Source organism: Parasteatoda tepidariorum, chromosome 6 (assembly GCF_043381705.1).
Source record: "Parasteatoda tepidariorum isolate YZ-2023 chromosome 6, CAS_Ptep_4.0, whole genome shotgun sequence".
NCBI classification, from domain to species: Eukaryota; Metazoa; Arthropoda; class Arachnida; order Araneae; family Theridiidae; genus Parasteatoda; species Parasteatoda tepidariorum.
In genome coordinates, this window is record NC_092209.1 from 59,718,244 (window position 1) to 59,743,523 (window position 25,280).

Sequence of the window (25,280 nt, forward strand, 5' to 3'; positions counted from 1 at the left end):
TTCTGACAGTTTTCTAATGAATTTCATACTTTTGAAATAAATTGATAATTATTTATAAATATTTTGCCAGTTACTTGTAACTTCGCAATATCTAGTTTTTTTCTTCTCAAAGTTTCTAGTTTCCTTCTTTTTTCTGAAGAAAACTAGAAATATAAGAAAGCTAGAAACTTAGAAATTAGGCCTATTGTCAGTGAACCAACTGTTCCGAACATAGTAGTAAATGTTCATTAAAATTTTAAAGGAAATGGATTTTAATCGTTTGAATAGATTTCAATTATTCATTAAACTGGAATCATTTACAAACTCGAGCATTTTGATTAAACTTATTTAGTTGAAACTTTGGTCTTTGAATCTCTTTTGCTAAATTCGCGTTTCTTCCCATTGCACGTAGTATTTCTAGATTTGCAATAGACTTATTACATTAAATTTCGGTAATTCGTTTGAGTATAACATGTTGCTTAAATTCTTATAAGCACTTGAATATTGGTAAATATTATACGTTGTTTTGGTCAAAATATATATTTTTTTCTATACAGATCCAAAATTGAGGGTTTTTTCCTTGTTAAAAGAAGGATTTTTCCCCCAATTTCTTTGAAATAGTTTATTGGTTTTAAAAGATCAAATTTGAATGCCTATCAAAAGTGGTAACCTGATTTTTATAATTTTAATCGTGAGTGCAGTATATTATAGTATCTTTATATATATATATATATATATATANGATTATTTGTCCATTCTTTAGGTATTGTGATCCCTTAAGGGTCTCAAATTACTATATAAAATAGAGAAAAAAAGATCATTGAGACATTTGTTTTCCTATTTTGAGACATTTTATATTATTGAAAACTTTGACATCGACCAAGTCAATGCCAGAAGAAAACAGATAAGAGTTGAAAGGCGATAGTTAAATACGCCCCCAAGTGTCATATATATATATATATATAGTGCTTATTAAAAATTATATTGTGTGTCAATCAAGTCAACGAAAGTTTCACAAAAACAATTAGAGGCACGCTTTAAAAATCATATGCTTCATTGCAACAATAAAGATTGCAGAAAATCTGAAAAACTAAACGGAAATAATATGAATAGTGTTTGAAATCTAAATAAGCAAAGTTTAAAAATAGGTTTTCTTACGAAATACAATTGAACTTTTAAAGTCTGCATTCTGTGTAACGGAAAAAATAGGTAATGGCTAATCTTCCGAGCTTTAAAATTACAGATGAATTTTAACATGAAAAATTCACAAAAATTTATGTAGGTTCAACTTTTGTCCTATTAATGACTCAATTTTATCGCACGTTTTAAAATATGGAAAATTGAAGAGAACATGAAGTGCATTTTAATAATGCTCTATTTTTTTAATCAATGGTAAAATTATACTTTTGCGCTGATAAAAATGTCACCAAACGAGCACTTATGTGTTCGCTATTAGTAATTCACAAAGTAAAGCCTTTGTTTATTGTAAAGCATTTGATTAGACTCTATTTTAGGGAGTAAAAGCAAATTTTTTCTGCAGTTTCAATTAATTTTATGGTAAAAAATCAATTTTTTTCTCCAAATTTATTATGAATGCATTTGGTGGGGTTTAATATTTTTAAAAAACAAACAGCGCTGCCTGTTTAAACTATCACAGCATTATATGAAGCAACACAGAAATATTAATTAATTTTTAGTATATGAGGCTCGATTTAATACTCGTTAGCCATTTGATTTTTATTTTTCAATATAATTGAGCATAATAATTGTGTAATTGTAAGAAACTTAATCTTTAATTTGTCACTCGATGAATCCGCACCTATTAACCCCACGTAAAACATAATTCTTAAGTAACATAATTCTTACATAGCACAAGTAACACAACATAATTCTTACATAACATAAGTAACATAATATAAGTGACAAGTAACATAATTCTTATTAACATTAAAAATTATTTAATTGAGGGATCCAGAATTGTTTAAGGACCGTGGTAACCCAGTGGTTAGAAAATTGAACTCCGGTCCAGAAGGACCGGAATCCTCTACTCCAATAAGACCCACCGAACACATGCGGCATACGTACTCTTAAAATCTGTGGAATCAAAAGACCTGTATTCGGATCAGTACCATTGGTGCAGGGATGTGAAAACATTTCCTTCCCTTTCAAGTACCAACCATGAGCTCACTGGAATTAAGTTCCATCAGGGAATGAGTCACGTTAAGCGGGAATTTCTTTTTTGGCACCATGAATCTCATGGAAACTGTTTCTTGGCAAGAAGCTCAACCATTTTTTTTCCCCAGTCGGTATCTACTACACAGAATCCTCATTATTGGATGGAATGATGATTTTTGGGAACTAAATACGATATGGCGCTGAATAATTTTTTTTCTATTACGCAAGAGAAGATAACAAAATTCCTAAAAAGAAAACCGTGCCTGAGTAATTTTCAAAACGATAATTGAGAGAGAAATATTCTGCTTCGTATGAACAAAAAGGAACTTTTAGAGTTAAGTAAGAAACTACGGCCAACGAAATATAAATTATACTCTCATTATATTATAGTTGTTACTATTTCTTTGTTGCGGGATATATTCCTTGTTCAATACCTTTTCTTACCCTATTCATTTTTTTTAATTCTCTATTGATGAAATTTTTAATCAAGAGTATTTTATTTTTATTCCCACCGATATTTCTTTATACGATTCGCAAATGGCAGCACATTTTAAAGAATTTATTACAGGGATGCATTATGAAGAAAACAATTTATTTACAATAAAAGATGCGAATAAGAATAATAGAAAAGTAATTAGAAAAAAATATTTGTGAAATAAATATTTAGTTCTTCTTTTATTAATTTAAAAAAATTCATTCTCATTTTTCCATTAAAATATTAAGGGAAAACTTTGTGTTACTTTGTGTTATGGTATACAAAAGCTGTGAAAGCAGTTGCTTAAACTATGCATTTTTAAGTATTGTATACGTAAAAAGATTTTAGAAATTACGAAAAATTTTTATACACAAATCTTTTAATTAATGTAATTTCATACGAACATATTTATTTAACTATCAGTAAAAACAGTCTTTTTCATAACGTAACAATTAAAACAAAGTAATAACTTAAGTAGTAACCTAAGTCATATTTACAAATTAATAGCAAAACTAATGAAATTTCTGGAAATTCCATTAATTAATTTCTGAAAGACCAATATGTAAACGCTACTTTTTCATTCGAGATAATGTTTTTATTCTTCTGCTAATTAGTTACGTTTTAAAAGTAAGTATAATTGGTGATCTATCCACATGCACTGCTCCTGTGCAAAATTTTGTATTTTGCTCCATTAAAACATATGCGTTATTTTAAATGTTGTACTTTTTAAAAATAATCATAAAACAAATAATAAATCATTTTAAAGAATATATTTGAAATATTTATTAATGAAAAATTCTATGAATATACGTGGTGACTTATGTGGCAGTTTTTAATAATAATAAGAATGATAATAATAATAATATATATCTATATATGGGTCATTCTCACGAAAACTGTCATTTTTCAGTTCATAAAATCCCAAAAAAGTAAAGTGAATAAAAAGCTCTGAAACTTTTTATATTAATAGAAATATGTAATGGCATTATAAAGAAAGTATATATCCTATAAATTATACTTAATAATTAAATTAATTATTTTTTAAGTAATTAATTTATATTGATTAATAATTAATTAATTAATTTAATAAATAAGTTAATTAATTTAATAAATTAATTTATTAATTTATTAATTAAATTTTTTAAAATTAATTAATAAATAAATTAATTAATTTTACTATTTAAAAAGTGAAGGAATGACACTAATAGTGAGGGAATGATATTTTATTTTAATACATGTTTTTATCTAAGTTACATCTAAAGTTTGAAAATGATAACGTACTAAGTATATCTAATATTTTTTATAATTTAGTTTTATATATTTAATAGTTTTTACAGGTTCGGAAAATAAAATTGGCTGGCACGATTGAACAAAAAAAAATTTAATAATATACTCATCTTGAATCATTCCCTCATTTTATACACCAGTGAGGGAATGACAAATTTAATAAAATTTAAAAATAACAGTTAGGCCTATTTAATTTTTGAAGTTAATCACATACAATTATATTCATACAAGAAAGCAACATATAATTATCCACTTCCTCGATGAAGTTGTATTTTATTTTACTCTAAAAAATGACATGAGGGAATGACAAATGTGAAAAATTTTACCTGGTTTGATTCATTCAAATTTATTCCACAGCAAAGCTTCTTTAAGTTGAAAATGGAAGCATACTGCAATTTTGTTCTATGATGCCAGTTGTTAACTGCTAAAGTTTTTATTGAAATATTTTTATTCTAAGAAGATTGCAGGTGATAAAAACATTGTTGTGAGGGAATGATGCGAAACACTAAGGACAAAGTTTAAAATAGTGCTGTGTTAATATTTTTATCAGAAATTTAATTTAAAATTGATTTTCGGAATTCTGTATTTCTATATTCTGAAATTAAAAACACGAATTTGTAAATTTTTTTTATTTATTTCAGAAACAATTTTTTTCTTTTTTTAAATTAGCAGTGGGGACAAGTGAGGGAATGACATATTGGTATATTTTGATTACCTAAAATAAATAAAATATAAAAATTGGTAATTTTATTTTTATTCTTTTGTTAGCCTGCATTCTGATGGACACTTTCCCTGAATTTTTTCTTTCGTAAGTTGTAAAACAAGCAAAATATACTGGGGACATGAAAATGACTGTTTTTGTGAGAATGACCCTTATATATATGTAACAGAGCAAATAAACAAAAANGTAATATACTTGCTTAGATCTTCATCTTCTGTTTAATTAACGAAGAGATATGTCAGAGAAAATATATGTGCTAATATAACTAATGTTTATAAAAAAAGAAGTAAAAGTAATCATCTGTAGTCATCTCGGTTAAATATTATTATTATTTTCTTCGTAAAAGTGTGAATTGAATTTGATCTTTTTATTTTTAGCTGTTCTCTTTGGCAATTTTGACAGTTAACTTTTGTTCCTTGTTTAAAATATTTGAGATGCGCATATTATATTTTAATTTAGATAAGAGGGGAAAAAACCTTTGATAAAATTGACTTATCGCATCAAAAACATTTTTTTCCCCGTATTGGTGAATTTATTAATTTATTGCTCATTTAGAAAACCATGTTATAGTATGTAAAAGAGGAACGCAGAGAGTTCCTAGTACATATATATATATATATATATATATGTATATATAAAGTAAATTAAAGAATAGTTGAAAGCATTCATACTAATTTTTCCAGACTTAAAAAGAAAATCCTATGTAAATTGTGTGATTATGTAAATTTTAGCCTCGCCCTCAAAACCAATTATCGTGGAATGTCTGATTCCAAGCGAGTGTTCATATTACGGTACTGAACGTTCATGGAACCAAATTTTTTCCAGTTTTACTTTTCCATTCCCGGTAGCTCATGGTAGGTTCCCTGATCTATGTCTAAATTGGGGAAGTGGCCTAGCGAATGAGTGATGCTGCCATCTATCCGTGGGGTTCTGAGCTAAGATGAACTTTCACCCTTGCGGTGCTTGCTCGTCAAGCGAGATGCGCACATACTTGACTTAATTCGCAAATCCGATGGCTGGTGAGCTTGGCCTGTCCAAATGTCAGTAGAAACAACAACAGAAACAATTACAGAATTGTTTGATTATATTTAAAATAGATTTTTCCAAATGGGATAAAACTTAAATCTACTCATTTTGCTAGTTTTTCATTGCAATTTCAGTGCAAAAATTTCATTTTTTTTAAAACTATTAAATAGTTTTTTATTTGCTATTTTATTTGCATACATTGCTTAAGCACAGTTTTACATATATTTTATGTAAGAACTAAACGTAACTTATTAAGAAATAATTGTATATTTTTTCTGATTCAATAACTTCAATATAGTTACTAAATTCTCCAGTAAAATGTAGCCTAAAAAGGAAATATAATAAGGTAACTTTATAATATAATAAAGTATCGATACTTTTAATTTTAAATTTTTAATTTTAAGAATCATAGAATAAAATTCAGAAACAGTGATCTTTAAATATTACTGTGAAATTTCGTTTAATAAGTTAATACCGTTATAAACTTTATTAATTTTAAATTGATGACCACTAAAGATATCTGAACATTCTTGTTTATAACTGATTATCTCATATCATTTTCTGTCAGTTAAGAATGCTCGAAATCGAATGACTACAATCATCTTTTCATCTTTTAATCATATACACCGTTAGTTATTTCTTGGAAAAATGGTTAAATAACAATTTATTTAATTGTTATTTTACCATATTCAAATATAACATACAAATAACCGTAAATAAGATGGCAATCAAACTATTAACTGAGAGAAAAACCGTTTATAAACTGCTTTTACTTAATACTTTCAAACAACCAGAATTTTATCACATTAATCAGGTCCACCAAATGAATCTTTTTAGTTCCTTGAAGCTGGGTACATATTATAGCCAAAAGGGTTTATTTGTCTATGTCCTGACAAACAGAATGGGAGTTCCAGTCCCAGTGTTGATACCGCAATATTTTCTCAATTCCCTTCAACACATGAAGAGTTTCCTATGTCCTGCACTCCCAATTTGCAACCCTGGACAGTAAGAATATTATACTCTTATTCACGCATAGTAACACTAAGATAGCAACACTACAAAGCTGCTTAACACAATATAATCTAATATCTCTCATCTTTTACTATAGGTAAAACAACCATATCAACTAATCAACCCTCATTTCATGGTTAATTTGATAAAGCACAACTCAACCTTAGCTCTAATGCCCATTGCCTAACGAAATTCTTAGCTCCAATGTCCAGTTAAATTTTTTTTAAAGATTTTGAACCTATGCAAGTTGTAAATGGCTAAGAAACCGTATAGTTTTGTATTCATGGTTCTTTATTCATACTGGTTGTAAAAGGTTTCGAAACCGTAAAGGTAAAAAAATGTTCTTTATGGTAAACGTAATCGGATGAGCAGACTGCTTTTGGTATTTTACAGTAATTTTGGAATGAAAATTCTAACAGTCTATAAATTAAATTATTGATAGCAAAGTTGTATACATAGCATATTGAATGCACAGATGTGTATAATTTAATTAGCAAATCTGTGTGGTTATGATACTAATCAATGGTATATAAGATGAATAGAACATATTGAACACTGCTATTCGTGCGTTTAAACGGAAAAAAAAGTTGAGAGAAATAAAGAAAGAAATTTCATTAATCAGTTTAAGTAATAGATATAAATAAGAAAAGACTCTTTATTTATTAGTTATTATATTCTATACACCTAATTTCTCTAAACTTATTTCTTTCTTTGCCACGCATGCGCACTATAAAAACGGATGCTTAAATTTCCCGAAACTAATTGTCCTTGACGAAACCGTTTTCTGGCATATGCTCCGTGTAAAAATTTCGCCAAAGCGACGAAATAAACTATCGACCCTTCTTTATGAAAAGGAATTTCTTCAAATTTGAAGAAATATTTCGTCATTGTTTTTTTTTTTCAAAAAAAAAAAAAAAAAAAAAAAAAAAANAAAAAAAAAAAAAAAAAAAAAAAAAAAAAAAAAAAAAAAAAAAAAAAAAAAAAAAACTAATGATCCCTTTATCTTGGGCATCACATAGGTTAAAGAACGTAGCCCAAACAACACGAAAGAGAAGGAGCAGAGTGAGATTCGAACTCGAGATTTTCCAGACACGAGGAGAGAGATATTTGAATTTGACCACCATACAGGTCTGTCGGCTTGTTTTGTCTCACTATTGACGATTGTTTGGTCTTCATTCCAGCTTCTTCAGTTTAGTTAATATCCTATAATGCACTGCGATGAGAAGAAACATTTACGTCATATATTTAAGATTTCGCTTTTTGAAAAAATTTTCGTGATTTCGTGACGGAATAATTCTTAACATTAATGAAATAAAGCTCAATCGTAAAAACTGAGAGTTTTATTTTTGAGAGTGTGAGAGCCTTTATTCTTAAAATCAGTATTTCATTTTGTTTAAAATTTTTTTATAATAGCAAATCTTTAATTGTGATTTGAGTGGAAAACTGTTTCCTATAATTTTTGAAAAAAAAGTTCAACAAACATTTATTTAAGAATTTAAATTTCTTTCAAAAATTTAATTTCATAAGTTTATTTTTGAAACTACTCTCCATCATTTCTTTTTATTACGTTAAGCCTTAAAGTAAATTAAAAATATTCTTAATACCTCAATATAAGTTTCACTATTATTACATTATTATTATCAATAGTGAAAGTTATCAGAATAACGGCGCTGAAATTATGATATTTAAAAAGAAAAAAAAAGTGAAACGTGAAACTCGCAAAAATTTTAATGAGCAATACAGAATTTTTAAATGTTAAATAAAGCCTGAAAAAATATTGCAGCTAGAACCACTGGATACTGAAGTTTACTGTGAAAAAGAAATTATAATGGATTTCTGAACGAGGCTTTAGTTACTCTTAAAATAGTTATTCTAAAAGTAAAAATGAAATTTACCTTAATTAATTGTTACCTTATTTAATCTGTTTTGGAGGAATTAATGTCAATAGTTTATTATTTATTTCAACTAAAACATAGTCATGTGAATAAGTGTCATGCAGGTAGAAATTTTGCTAAAATATTTCGCTTCTTATGCAGTTGAATATTTCAAAATGCAGAAATATCATGATGTTACTTTACAGATTAAAAATGTATGAAATATATAATAAGTAATGTGATTTTGTTGTTTTGGACAGTCTATTTTCTAAGATTGTCAAAATTGACTAGAAAATAAAGCATTTGACAAATTCTTGTAATATTGTACGAAATTGCTCTTAATTGTATACATTTTTGAAATCACAAACACTTAATCCAATAAGTTATTAAATTCCATGATAAAAACATTATATTATGACTCATCAAATATGACTCAGATTTGAAATCTACACTGATGGAAAAATTATGATCAAAACTACTAGAATATGGGAAAATTTACCGTGTTTCTAACTCTCTGTGAATACAAGAAGGCTTAATTAACTTTTACCGATGCACCTTGATGATGATTTAGAGAAAATTAAATCTATAAAATATGGTTTTGTAATATGTGAGGAAAGTTTGTATATTTATCATGATACATTATAGTAATGGAGTAAAAGCACCCACTAGGTGAAATTAACATTTCAGTTTTTTTTTATTTTTTACTTAATGTGTAGTAATAACAACTATGATTTTGAAAACTGGAATTTCCGGTAAACCGGTACCAAATGAAAGGAAAAAATTCAAAATGAATGGATTAGATACCATATATTTATTTCTTTTAACCATAAGTTTTTTTTTTTTTTAATCAGAACTGTAGTTAAAATAGCGTAAGATAAATTTTTTCCTTGCAATACACAACAGTCAGATTTTTTCTGATATTCATCAGGGTATCAAGCAAAAGGTCACAAATTCATGGGAATTGGAAAAGCATTTTAGTTGAAACATGGTCTAATACACTTTGCCATATAGTCGCTGGTCAAAACATATAAGCGTTCCAGGCAATCAAGCTCGCTTTTGTACCATAAACATCCAAACAAAATGCCTTTCCAATGCTCACATCATTTTCCATCTTTTATTTCAGAACACTATTCAGCAGTAAAGATGAGGCTATCTTAGATTAGATGGTTACTCCAAATCTCATACCGGGTATTTCTAGTTCGAATACATGAGATAATACTTAAGATTAAAATGTACAACCAACTTCCAATCATCCGCATATTCTGTTTCTCGATGTTGGATATTAATACGCACGGCGAATTTTTAATTGCTGCATTTCATACTGAAGGACAGAAGGGAAGACAAGGAGCAGTAAACCAGGCTGGATTTCACATACCACTTATTTTGTATAACTCTGATGGCAACGACAATGTAAAATTTAGCTACTAAAACTAACTTTAAAACAAACACATATGCTAATCTCCTAATTGCCCTTAAGGCGACAACTGTGCTCCCTAGCGGACCACCATGCGACTATCAGAAACGGTATAAAAAATATTATTGAAAATAAACATCGAATGTTAGTAACGTCAATATCGTGGCCTTTTGGGATCGGGAATTGACAGAACGTTACAATAAAAATTTTGCGGCACTTCTTCAAAAACTTCGCTTTTTCCCCTCTGCTACTGAGATGGGAAAGCAAAGTCTGCCATAGAAAAACATATATTTCGCATAGCATGATAAATTTGAAAAAAAAATGAATATAACCTAAAGTTCTGTTTAGTGTCTCATTCTGTATTAAATTCAGGACAATTGAGACTACTTAACTTTATAAATCTAAAGAATATTAAAAAATATAAGAAAATAATGATTGAAGTATTATAAATTTTCTCTTTTAACATGAAATTTTCCTAAAAGATTTATCTGTTTAAAATAAACAAAAGTAATAAAACAATTAAAAATATATTCTGGATAAATATATCACATTCAAAATTAAAATAAACAAATATGTATTTTATACTAATTCGCGAATAAAAGTTTTAAACATATTTAAATATCAATCATTATTGCAGGCAGCATTACATTAATTTTCAGACTAATATATCACATGTCTGATTAAATTAAATAAATATAAATAAATAACCCTATTTCATCAATAGTACCTAGTAAAAAAAAATCCCGTAACGTTTCGGAATATTTGGAGCACCTACGGTGCATCTAGTTTTTAAAAACGTTTCTTGATATTTCGCAAACCTCTTGTGGAGCTAGGTTACCAACATTGTCAACTGTCATGTATCAAAAGGTATCTCAAGATAAAATCGAGGTAACATGTCTTACATGCTAGTGAATTGGAATATAATAATTGTAGTTGTAGCTATGCTACATTACTTGCCCTCCAGAATTTTATCTGTGGTTAAATTCGATGAATGGATATCACTGGTTGATTCATTGCAGTTTTGCGAGAGGCAGTTTTGCGAGGGAAAGCTGTATTAAGTTTACCGGGCGAGTAGCAACAGCATGAGGAGAACAATATCACTGTCACAAATAGCAAGCCAACTGTTCATTGTGAATCATCCATCGAACTAGGTGTGTTCAAATCAAAGTGGGCGTTTCAGGCGTGTTCTGATCACATCTGCGAGTCATCCATGTAGATCTAGGCTAGTATCAACGTCAATCGTCATTTATAAAAAGGTACCTCATTATAGAATTATGTTAACATGCGTTATATACTAAAGAATGAGAATTGAATAGTTGTAGTGGTAGTTACGCTACACTCTGAAACTGAATCGGCGTAAATGCGATTAGGTTTCCTACTTCTGAAAATAAAAGTAAAGAAAATAAAAGAAATAATTGATCGGCAACTTGATATTAAATGAAGTTCTCTGAGATTGGTTGATGATTGATAGGAAGTATTCGCAACTATTTCTGATGAAGCATAGCTCTACAGATGCTTGTAACTATTCTTAAGGCTATTGGGGTTTAAACAATGGTTCTGGTCATTAATTATCGTGTTAATACGTTAGAGCTACCTCAATTTAAAGTAGACAAAATAAAATTTAGAATTAAGGTAAGTAAAATATCTATGTTTGAAGCTAATGCTTTCATTTTATTTTATTACCGTCGTTCAACTGCCGACCCAATTTTCGGGTTTAGTTCAATTCAGTTCAATTCCTAGTAACGTTCAATTCCGTAGCCGTGGAATTTTGAACCCAATCCAGAAGGCAAGAGAACTCCTGAATCAAGCATTTGGGAGGAAATTTTGTCTTCAGGGAGAACTTTTTGAAGGAACTTACACACATTTGTGCTACATATATGGAGAGGAAAACCGCGAAAACCTCCCCCTGTTGGGCTGGCGTCAAGGGGACTCTAACCCATGATCCGTCTACCACTGAGGATATTTTTTTCAGCACTGTGGTCGGTGTAAGTCGGATGCGGAATTTGTATCGACCAACAACCGCTAGGATTTGAACCCAGTTCACCTCACTGTAAGGCAAACTCTTTATCCCCAGAGCCATCACGGCTCTAAAGCTAATGTTTTATTCTATTTTTTACCCGTCGTTGAACAGCCGACCCAATTTTATGGGTTTACGACTACTAATGTTCAACTCCGTAGCCTTGTAATTATGAATCCAATCCAGAAGACAAGGGAGCTCCTTGTGCGAGTATTGGGAGAAATTTGCCTTCTTGGAGGACTTTTTAACAAAGCTAATGTTGTTAAAAATGCTCAAAATCATATTTTTATCTATTGAGGAGAAAAATAGTAAAAACTAATTGTTAATGCTTAAGTAACTTAATAGACCAAGCTATTTAAGTTAAAAATAAATATTTTAAATAGTTTTGTAAATTAAAAAAAGAAAACTGATGAATATTTAAAACAATGCAGATCAAAAAAATTACTATTAAATTATTCAAGCGTATTGAATATCAATGTAATTCATGTGGTTAAATATTAAATAAATTATACACGTGCTTCAATTTTAAAACATTGTTGATTATTTTAAATTATTTTAATTGTGTTTAATTGTAAATTATTGTTAAAATATTTCAAAGACTCTTAAACAAAACCAAATATTCCTTTTTATGAGAATAAATTATAATTAAATTTTGTACAAGGTTTAATGTTGAAACATCATTGACATTTATATATTGTTTTTAATGAGTTTAATGAGTTTAGTATTTCATCTTGTTCGATGAACTGTCAATCATATTAATATACATGCTTATCTTTAATGAACTTAGATAAAGGACTGGATAATATTTACTCGGAAAAAAAATTCTAGTAAAACTACCGTACTTTATAGAAATGACATTTTTGGTAAAAAAAAACATCTCTAACTCTGGTAATGAAACCAAAATATATGGTATTCAAACTAATTATTTTGTAACTGTTCCATTCATATATGTAACGATTTACCGGAAATTTTGGTTTTAAAAATTATAATTCTTAATACCACACAATAAGTAAAAATATCAAACTTAAAAGTAAATTTAACCGAATAACTAGTTTTTATGCCATGCTCTATGGTATCATGATAAAATTACCAAATTTTATTAAATTTTCCAAATTTTATTAAATTTTCCAAATTTTATTACATTTACCAAATTTTAACACACATTACAAAATTTAACACTCATTACTAGGGTAAAAACCAATGAGCTTTTTGATTTTCCCATAGAGCCAGGAACATGGCAAATTTTATAACTTTCTGGTAGTTTTGACCATATCTCTTTCTTCAGGGTAGAAAAACTGCTGAGCATAAAATGAATTTTACTTTTGAAGTTCATTTCAAAATTTGAATTCATTCTTTAAACGAAATTAAAAATTTGAAAGAGCCATTGAAATACATCACTGCACCCAAAATAATTTATTTACATGAAATTTAAATTCTGCAATAATCTTCTTAAAATAAATTACCTCAGTCTGAGAGCTTAAAGTCTGTTATTTGGTTCTATTTTTAGCATCAAAATCGGATTAGCTTTCAATAGACCGACTATGTTACCTTTTAATGGGTATTCCTCTAAAATTCAAGTAAGGATTATTATAGACTAAGAAGGTTTTAAATGTTAGAGTGGACTTGTTTTTAATATATCTGTAATGTAGAATTTATATTTCAGGACATATCTTATTTTTACACTCGTTAAATTTGATGCAATTCAAGATGAAAGCAGTTTAAAACAATTGGCAAAAGAAAATTAACTTTGAAATATATTTTGAAATATATTTTTTTAAAATCCATTTTTTTAAATATGTAGAAGAACACACTTGTAAGAAAAAAAATTTAGAAAACCAATTTAATAAGTTGCTATAAATAATTCATTTCATAATTTCCACGCATTCTTCACATTTTAATTCTTTTGTATGTATTTTTTCTTTTATTGTTTCTCCCACAATGGCTCTTCAAAGTAACCAAAACAATAAATGAAAGTTATTACAAATAAGCTTATTACAAAATTTGAATTGTAAAATTTAAAATAAAAATTAAAAAAAATAAGAATAATACAAATTAACATAGGAAAATGTAGCTTTAAAAGAATTTTTCTACGAGTCGGTAGTTTACAAAAACACTTAATAGTAAAAGTATGTCCCAAGATATTTGATGCCATTGAAAATTATACTTAGTTTCATGATTTAATTCGACTTTTTTTTTCTTCCTATTTTTTATTAGAAAACAGTATGCTACAAATTAGTTTTATTATTTATGAAACCAATATTTGAGTATAATAAAGCAAAAGCATTTCTATAAAAAAATCAATTTTCGTTTACAAGCATAATGTGTATTTTTTTTAAATTAAGCACTCGAACGTTTAGACAATTTAAATGTTTTTTTTTTCGCATTTTATAATTTTTTATAGTTTACATATTTTATCTGTTTGTCTTTAAGGAACATAAGGATCTATTTAAAAAAAAACATCATAAAATACTTAGAACTAGTGTTTTCATACTTTCGCTATAAAATCTGATGAAAATAAATTTTCCATTGTCTTAGTACGTGATTATGAAACTAAATTTATTTTTGTCTTAATTTTTTTTCTCAAAATAATTCTTTTTTTCTGATGACTTTTAAGAGAACTGTCAATAACTTAGTCTTAACTTTAGAAATTAATAATAGTGATATTGAAAAAAAAAAAAAAAAAAAAAAAAAAAAAAAAAAAAAAAAAAAAAAAAAAAAAAANAAAAAAAAAAGAAGAAATAATTATGCGAAGTAATTACCGCTACAATGCAAAAATGCAAAAGCAGAAAAATCATTTTAACAATGAATTATAATATTGATACTTTGAACCATATTATAGTACAAATTTGCTGTAATTTTATTAAGATTTTGAATCAAACCAAGTTTTCTTCAAAATAAACCATAGTATAGTGAAACTTAGTTTATGAAGTGCTGTAATGCTGCCAAAATTAGCACCGCATTATCTGTGAAATATATTTAAGTATTATTACGGTTTAAAACATTTTAAAAATTATAGCAGAGAAGCTCAATTTGTTAATATTTAATATTAAAACAGGTTTTTTTAATTCAAGATAAATCATAGTAACATGTAACTTGATTTATGAAGTACTGTAACAATGTTTAAAGTAGCAACGCATTAAGTATGTAGCAAGTTTAAACGGTATTATGGTTTAAAAAAATTTCAAAATGGACAAGCTCATTTGTTTAAATTACTTTTCTTCGTTTTTTTTTTTTAAATTTTCATTTGTCTTCTTAGTGATTATTATTAGGAATGCCATGCACTGTGTTTATGCAACTAAGAAATCTGTAATATTTTCTTTCCAGAGTGTAATCTAAGCTTATCAAAAAGAAATAAACGTTATACTAATGAAAATACTTTTGATTAACTATTTTAGTTATGTTGATCAGAATAATGTTTTTTTGTCTTATAAATGTCATTATCATACAGTTAGGTAATTTTACTGGAATTTTTTCCTCTGGGCACCCTCTCTTAAAATAGGAATGGTTGAATTATTGCAAATGGTAGAAGTAAAAAATGTGTAACGTGAAAAATGAATTAAAGAAAAGCGTAAAGTAAAGTGAAGCGTAAAGTAAAGTAAAGTAAAAACTAAAGCGAAGAAAGTATGATTAAAGCAAAGTAGAGCATAAATTATTATGTAAGGTAAATCATGAAGTAGTAATTAAAATAAAGTGTAAATTATAAAGTAAAAGTAAAGCATGAAGTATTAAGAAAATTAAAGCGCAAAGTAAAGCATAAAATATAAAGTTATGTGTGAAAAAAAGTAAAGTGGAGAGTGAAGAAATATGTAAAGCATCAAATATAAAGTGTAAAGTAAAACGCAAAGTAGTAAATAAAGTAGAAAGGGAAGAAATGTCAAACGTCAGGTAAATTAAAACGCAATGTATAAGGTAAAGTACACTCTTAGAAATTTCTCGGAAAAAATGGTTAAATAACAATATTAATAATGGTTAATATTGAATGGTTATTTTCCCATATTTAATCAAAACAGCCAAATAACCATAAATAAAATGGTAATCAAACTGTTAAGTATGAGAAAAACTGTTTATTAACTGCTTTCACATAATACTGTTAAACAACCAGAATCTTATCCCACCAACTAGAACCACCTAATGAATCTACTTAGTTCTTTTCAACTGCATACATATCATAGCCGAGTGGGCTTATCTGTCAATCTCATAACCGGCAATGCAGCAGTTCGAGTCCTAATATTGACACCACAACATTTCCTCCATTCCTATCCAGTGTCCGGCACTCTCCAATGCCCATTACCTTACGAAAAGCAGAGCTCCTATGTTTAGTTAAATAATAATTTTTTTTAACGTTTTTGAAAAATGCTAGTTGAAAATATAGTTAGAAAACCATATAGTTTTGTATTCATGGTTTTATAACCACACTTTTCGTAAATGGTTTCAAAACCATAAGGGGAAAAAATGCTCTTTACCGTGAACTTTACGTTTAAACGGATTAGCAGACAGCTGCCAGTTATTTCACCATAATTTTAGAATGAAAGTTTTAACAGTGTATAAAGATAAATTGTAAAGTATAAATTTCAGTGCAGAGCATAAAATAAAATTCAAAGTGAAGCACAAAATAAGCTAAAGTAAAATAAAAAGCAAAGTAAATGAATATTTTTTTAGAAATCAAAGAAAGAAAGAAATAATTGTTCAAATCAAAAGAAAGGGAAATATTTGTTCAATCCAAAGAAAAAGATAAATTTGTTCAATACAATTAAAGTATTCTTCGTTTTTTCCAACCCATCCCCATTGTAAAAGAAATGTACACCGCGAAAAATTTAAAAAAAACAGACCTCCATGAATAACTTTTGATCTAATGTTCTAATCTTCCCCATCTAGAACTCATTCTTAATGGTTCAAAGGGGGGAGGGGAATTAAATATGATATTTAGTTAATGCGGATGATTTTTTGAGTTACGAAATCAGACAAAAAGTCGTTATTTCTCTGAATAAACATACCTATTTTTCAAAGGATTCAGGTTTCTGAGCCCCAAAATTTAAGGGGTTGCCGCAACCTGTGAAATATGGTCACCATAGTAGATCACCATAGTGGGTCAGGAGAGGATCCAAAGTTTGAGCCTTTTAATGTTATTTTTACTATTTGCATATTTCGTAATATCTTAAAAATTTTTTAAGCGAAATGAAAATTTTTTGCTCGCAATTGCAAAATTCATTTATCAAAGATGATTCCATGCAAAAAATATAGTTAAATAAATATATATTGCTTTTATTATATTAATTAACAATAGTCCAAAATTTTTGAACCGTAAGATATACACTGTTTTACTCCAAACTAAAGTGTTTAATTTTACATGGAAAAATTCAAAATTTGAGCGAAATCGATTGAATAGGTCCTAAGAAACTGATTTTTTTCGACTTTTTTAATATTCGATTTCTCAGAAATTATTCAAACGATTTTACTCAATTTTTGTATTTTGACATATCAATTTACATACTTAGAAATGATGTGAAGATTTGCATACTTTGCAATTCGAGATTTCAACGATTATTATTAAATAAAATAATAAAAAATAATCGATATTTACTAAAATTTATGTTTTGCATGGAAATATCTTTGGATAAACGAATGTTATAATTGTGTGCAAAAATATTTCAAGTCGCTTAAGAAATTCGCAAAATATAGCTAAATACGCAAAATAAGTAAATAAAACTCACATCCAAATTTTGAATTGCTCTGCTAATCAAACTCTGAGGGCCATATTTCCCAGATTGCGGAACTCCCCTTATTGGGGAAGGGGGAGTCCGAAGCTCGAATTCGCTGAAAGAAAGGTATGTTTATTCAGAGAAAGTACATTTTTGTGTCTGATTTCGTAACTAAAAATATTAGCTGCACTAATTAATTAGCTTATTTCTGGTTACCCCTTTGAGCCATTAATATTGATTCCTAGAGAGTGAAATTCCGATCATTCGATCAAAAGTCATTCAGGGTTGTCCGTTTTTTATTTTTCGCACTTAACATAAAAAAGCATATGCTGATCATGTTTTACGTGTTATAATAAAGGGGGAAGTAAGTGAAGGTATATGAAGAGAATCAAAGCATTATTAAAATAACTTTTAAATCCATTATTAGATATTAACATTAATGCTAAATATAAGGATCAGGCCTGAGTTTGGGGTGATCTACCATATTCAACGGGCTTTACATCTACCGTTTACGTTAACCTGTATCAGCAATATAGTAACTCTGAGAGAAATGTGTAGCTTATAAGAAAAATTATTTCATACTTATTGCTTCTTATTGCATCACACATTCTAAATTCTCAAGTTAAGAAATATTTATTTCAAGTTCAGGGAGTTGAGTTTTTTGAAATAATCCAAGTAATCACTTTCTTACGATAAAAATTTTAAGAAAATCTTATTTTATTAGATATTTTATTAGATATTTTATAGACCAAATGACTTTTTTTGTAATAAATGGAAATTTTCTAGGAAAAATATAAAAAAGTTGAATGAGAGGGCACCACAAGGGTTGCTGGAGAGTGGAGCGAACACGGGCGGAGGCTTCTTAGTCATTTAAAAAAATATTGCAAAAAAAATAACGAGATAAGTAGAGATGAATAATCTGTCTGAATATTTGTAAAAATAATTTTAAAAAAATAACGAGATAAGTAGAGATGAATAATCTGAATATTTGTAAAAATAATTTTAAAAAAATAACGAGATAAGTAAAGATGAATAATCTGAATATTTGTAAAAATAATTTAAAAAAAATAACGAGATAAGTAGAGATGAATAATCTGAATATTTGTAAAAATAATTTTAATCTCTTTTAAGAAATCAACAATTCAAAATACTCACTTGTACTCTAGCATTATAGTTGTTGTTGGACTTCTTTGAATCTCCTGTAGACAACGGAGTTGAACCATTCTTTTTGCCAGGAGTCTTTGGAATCTCGTTTGTGAACAGAATTTTAGCGATGAGACTATACAGAATGACCGACAAAAGCAGTGGGAAAGCGTAAAAAAGAACCATATCTGCCATAAAATAGCCGACATAAAGATTTCTGGATAAAGCGAATGTACACGTTTCTAAATCCTCATAACCCTTGTAATATATGGGTGCTGTCTTGGTGAGGAAGAGCCAAGGACTACAATAGATGGAGGCAAATATCCATACCCCGATGATGATCTTTTTGGCTCGATTCACGGTGCAAATGAATTGAGCTTTCATCGGATGACATATGGCAATGTAACGCTCAATGGTAAATGCCGTTATTGACAGAGATGAGGCATTGATTCCAAGATACTGCAGAAAGATAAAAATGGCACAGCCCCATCTGCCCCAAATCCATTCATCACCTAAAATAAAAAGAAAATTTATTAGAATTTAAATGAAATTTGACGAGTGTCGAGAATGTGTAAAGCGTGTATTTTAAGGTTAAAAAATAAATTTAAGGAATTTGAAGATTTCATAGCCTATTACTAAATTTAACGCAAAGAGGAGACAATATCAGCTTTAACGGCAGCAAGAAAGAAGGTAAGGAGGGTTAGCAAATAGAAGAGCATGATTGTACAGTGCGTAATAAAAAAAGGACCACTCTGAATAACTTTTGATCCAATGATCGGATCTTCATGATATAAAACTCAAGCTTAATGGTTCGATGGAGTCATCTCAAATCATACACTAAACAAAGACACAATCAAGCAGAAGTTACGAAATCATTCTCCAATATTTACTTTCTCTGAAGAAACCCACTTTTTTTCGGCAGATTAGGATTTTTGATACCCAAAATATAGTTGTGATGCTGAATTCAGGACCCTAGGTGCAAGTTTATGTGAAAATGACATCATCAACCGGATATTTAATCTATATAAATAAGCATCGAATTGTTCATTTAATCTGTCATGCTTAAAATAGCGATTTTGTTTATAGCAATATCGCACTTAGGAGACGTTGCACAAGCTCAGGTGTAGACGGTATTTGCTACGTAGCATCTAAACTAGCGTTGATCATTAAAGGATATTAGCAGAATCTGTCATGGTTGAAAGATCTTCAATTATAGAGATACTGAATTTTGTACTTTAGTTACACGTTTAGATGTAAACGACGTTATCTATCCGAGATTAAATCCGTTGAAATGCTTAAAAAAGTGTTGTACAATCTGACGTGGTTGAAAATTCTAGGTTTAAGCTATGTCGAACTTTGGATATAAGCAAAAGCTCAGGTGCAGATGGTATCGTTTACGAGATAAAGCCCGAATAAAAAAATTACGATCATAACTGAGTACCAGAGCATCTTATTTTAATAGTTTATTAGATTATAGAATATAATGACGCTTAAAGACTTAAGATACTAAGTTCAGTTTGACAATTATAATTTTAAAAAATAGAGCAAGCTTTAATTAAACTGGTTTGAATACGAAAATGCTAATTTAGATGCAAATTCTGAAAATATTGATAGAAAATGGCGCAGAAGTATAAATATGCACTTTAAAAAATTCCGGATCAAATTACGGAATTAAGTGCCGACACTTTAGATGCATCATCCATAAAATCCATTTTACCATAAAATATCCGTATTTCTACATTAATAAATAATATATGATTCACATATATTATTACATATGATTCGTATATATTATTATGTATGATTCGTTTATAATGTAATATTGATATTAATAATATATGATCCGTAATTTCTACATTGATAACTTTTTAATGATAGGAATTTTACGATAATTATTAGTGTAAAAATTACGGTATATCAGATTATTTTGTTCCGTAGCATGTTCTGGTAAAGTGGATTTTGGAGCTTGCTCTCAGTGTGCCGATAATTTTAACCAGAATTCGATCTGGAATTTTTCATATCGTAGGTTGTAGCAATGATATCAAAAAATATTTTTTCCCAATGTATTGTTTGAAATATTTATCCACACATTAAATAAAAAATGAGGTCCTTTGATTATTTAAAATATGACTTATTGAATTACGTGACAAACGAAAGCATAATTTTAAGTTCAGGATATTATCTACTAATATATCTAATTATATCTGCAAGAATAATACAACATAATGCGATACAACTGCAATAATTGGAACACATAATATATTAATTATGTTGTCAAAATAATTTTTTACAAGCTGAGACCATCATAAGCATGTTTTAAAAGTAGCAGTATTTTTAGAATGTCTTTCTTTCTTTCTTTATTTTTTTATTTTCTAGAAAAAAAAATCAGTTAGAATTGATTTAATATCTAATTACAGATGATCTTTAACTTCATACCATTTCCTGATGATGGTTTTCATCAAGTATTTTTTTTTTGTTGCTTTGTATTCTGTTTTAAAGCCTTAATGAGGTAGTTGTAAAATATTCTCTCTTACATTTGATATGAGGAATGATTACGACAACTGTATTCGATATTAAGAAACTTGTGAAACAAAATAGTTTTGTGAAACAAAATAGTTAGTGATATTTTTACCTAATACCTGCATGATACCATGTAACACTTTTATTAAAAAAGAGTTTTTGTCTTAGTCATTAAAACTAATTAGTTTCAGAAAGTTTTGTAATAAGTCAAATTTTATTTAAAAATACGTGTGAGTATTATTTTGTTAGAAGTAAACGGGAATAGGAAGTAAAGTATTTCACTAATTAATGTTAATTATCGTTGTAAAGCATTCATTCTGACAAGATATGGAGAAAAAAAAATTTAAATCGGAATCGAGTCCCAAATTTTTAAAACAAGTTTCTCGTATTTATTTTCTGTATCCCTATCTATTTCAGGCGCATACAATTCAAATAAAATTTACTACTAAGTTAACGTCACGAAGGTATCAAGCAAATGAAGTTGTTATTTTTAAACCATTTTTTTTTTTAGTTTCATATTTAGTGATATTTAATTAGAGTATCAGTTAAGTATAGTAAACAAATTTTATTTGCACTTAAAATCTTGTAAGTAAATTTGTAACTATTTCTTTGTTTACACATGCCAACTTATTTTTATAACATTCCTTAATGAACTTCAATATTTTTTCAAAATTAAGTATTGATTTCTTTAAAATTAATATTTAGTGTGATTTCAATGATATTTCAGGGTCAGTTTCTCAAAGATAGCTTTACAAATATTTGCATTTATTAGTTAGTTAATACAAATAAAATGAGTCAGTACCTTCATTCTGGAGATATATCCTTAAAATAAGCCCTTTAGCTTCTGACTTAGGCAAAATGAGTCGATACTTTTAATTTATTGTTTGAAGCATAGTGTAAAGCTTATAAAAGTGCTGACTGTAAGCATTTCGAAAAAAAAACATAATTCTGGAACTTTACGACATAAAATTTCTGTTCTCTAAAGTCACAGAAATTTACTGCTAAATTACATCATAATCTGTCAAAAGAAACATTCAGGTGATACCAAATATGCTAATACGTGTATGCAATACGTGAAAAATATGCCAATAAGTTTTACATTGGTATATGGGTGATTCTCACAAAATATAACAATTTACAGTCCCTTGCTCCAAGATCTAATATGATACTACTAGAAGAACTTTTTTTAAATTTTTTTTTAATAAATAGCATTAGTGTTAGCATCTTAAAATGACTTTGCATTAGTATTGACTGTTTGTATATTTTAAAAATTCAACTGAATTTCAAAATGTCATTTTCCTGGTATATTTCCAATAATAACTAGCTTCAAAACTTCCCCTAAATTTTTCAATATCTAATTCTTATGCTTGATGCAATATGCTTGAATGTAATATGCTTCAAAGTCATTTGCTTAATGATTGATTATTATACACAATTTTATTCTGTACTTGTCAGCAACAAAAATTTTTTTGATTCTTTCTACAGAGGATAAAAAGAATTAATTTAAGCAATTTATGGTCCATCTAACATAAAGGCTTAAGTTGAGTTACTTACTGTTAGCTTAAAATCACCGTTTTTTAAACTTCTAAGCTAATGCGTCATTTTCAAGGCATTCAAAATTTGGTGAATTTCTATTTAATTTTTTTTCTAGAGGAAATGTCAATAAATTGCACTGCTGTCTATAAGATATTAATAAATGTAACTAAATAAATACACAAAAAAAAATTAGATTATTTTGAAGATTTTAAATTTGAAGAAATTTTTTGTTCCGAATTTTCATGTTTCCGAAGAGTCACCCATTTATTCTGCTAAAAAAAATCTGTAACTATTGATACAGATTATTTCTGTTGAGAACACATTTTTTTCTGTTTTGAATATGAAAACCTTTGACGTCATAGGTACATAAAAGCGGCAAAATTGCGGGAAATCATACTACAAATAGAATAATTGAAGAACTTATCAAATTTTAAGGATCTATTTCACTATGCAAACCAGAGAATGCCAGAGAATACCTGCATGCCAAATTCTCTGGCAGTGGATCGAACACTGACTGACAGTGAATATATGAGGCATACCGATATTTTCTGTAGTATTTTGTTACAGGAAGTTTTTCTCAGCGTGTTTTTTTCCGCACTATATGTATAATATCTGGCAATTTTGCTGCCAGAAATTTTCCGTTATAGAATTTTTTTTTTTACAGTGTTGTTAAGATATTTTTGTTGAGATAACTTGATGCAGCTAATTTGTGTTATTTTGATTTATATGTATGACTAATGCACGTCTCAGGAAGAGCTTTATTATTTTTATTTTTTATTTTTTTTCTGTACTCGAGCTTTTAGCTAAGAGTCTTCGTAAATAATATGCATATAATAGCTGATGTAATAAGACTTCATTACATCATAATTTTCAGAATATTTGTCAGTGAAATTCAAAGTTAAATTTAACTAATGTTTACACTGTTTTTGTTTTAATTATTTTATATCTCATTGTATTTTTGAGTGAATTATTTTAGATTAATATTATTATATTAGAGTATATTTTTTGAATATTGCTATTAATAAAATGAATTAATAATATTAAATTAAAAATATATAAACATTGTGTTATTTATATTGTAGTATTAATATACTTGATAAAACCTTAGTTGGTCTCAGGACGAAATACTTTATTTTTATTTTTTATTTTCTGAGCTAGAGCTTTTAGCAGAGAACTCTCACTAATAATATGCTTACAAAAGCAGATAAAAGATATATTAAGATAAAAAAGTTGTAAAGATGTAATACGATTTCACTACATAATAGATTTATACACATTCATTACATACATCTTCATTTCATATAGAATATTTTTTATGAAGTTTCTTTCTTTCGTTTCGTTTCTTTAAATATTTTATATTATATTTAATTTTTGAATTAATTATTTTATCTTAATATCATAATACTATTGTACATTATATTAATAGTATATTTTAATATTTTAATATTAAAATATGCTATTAGCATATCTTTATTAGTAATATAAAAATTAAAAAAGAATAAATATTATGTTATAATTAGTATTAATATACTCATATCAATAATACATGTTGTTTCATTGGATAGTAAGGCTAAATTTGAAAAGGATGGATATAAACTTGCGCTTTTTTATGCAAGATAAATAGTGTTAGAAAATTAAATGACGGGTGCCGTAAATTATCTAAAGTTCAATTTTTCGCTTGCATCGCAATGAGGTCAAGAGGGTTCGAATCCCAGTGATGGCTTTTTGATGGCTTTTCGATGGCCCAGTGACGGCTTTTCGAATCCCAGTTGATACGAATTTTGAACCGATCTCGCACCGATCCCCGAAGTGACATAAAATATCCTCAGTGGTAGACGGATCGTGGGTGAGAATCTCTTTACCGTCTGGCTTAGCATGGGAGGCTTTCGTGGTTTTCTTCTCCATGTAATGTAAACGCAGTTTAGTTTCATCAAAAAGTCTTCCATGAAAGCAAATTTCTCCAAATACTTGATCCAAGAGTTTATTTGTCTTCTTAATTGCATTTAAAATTACTCGACAACGGTGCTGGACGTTGGCGATTGTCAACCCTAAATTGGGTCTGCTGTTCAACGACGCTTATAAAAAAATATAATTTTTTTCTTTTTTTAAAAAATTGAAGCCATATTCTAAGCTCAGTGTTTTGTTAAAACTCTCCAGAATGACAAAATAACTTATTTAAAATTTGCGAAAAATTACATTAAGTCAAAGAGAGCTCTTAATTATTCACAAATTATCATCCTCCTTTTTTTTTAAGAAAATTAAACCATTTCTAAAGATTATGCTAATAGGATTATTCAGTAAAAATAACGTATCAGCCGCAACGAATATCTTCAACTTAATTAGCCTTTATGCTTTTTATGATATTTAACGTTGCTAAGAAAAGTAAGAAAAAAATATCATAAT

The 25,280-nt window shown here is 28.0% G+C and overlaps 1 protein-coding gene across 2 annotated transcripts in view; it reads right to left on the bottom strand.

Annotated features, from left to right (window-relative positions):
• LOC107452468 (thyrotropin-releasing hormone receptor-like) overlaps nucleotides 1-25,280 on the bottom strand; it is an 88,502-nt gene that overhangs the window by 30,014 nt on the left and 33,208 nt on the right. For both annotated transcript variants that reach the window (XM_071182416.1, XM_071182417.1), the window contains exon 2: nucleotides 18,834-19,333. In XM_071182416.1, coding sequence (XP_071038517.1) covers nucleotides 18,834-19,333 — 500 coding nt within the window. The remainder of the gene's footprint in view (nucleotides 1-18,833; nucleotides 19,334-25,280) is intronic.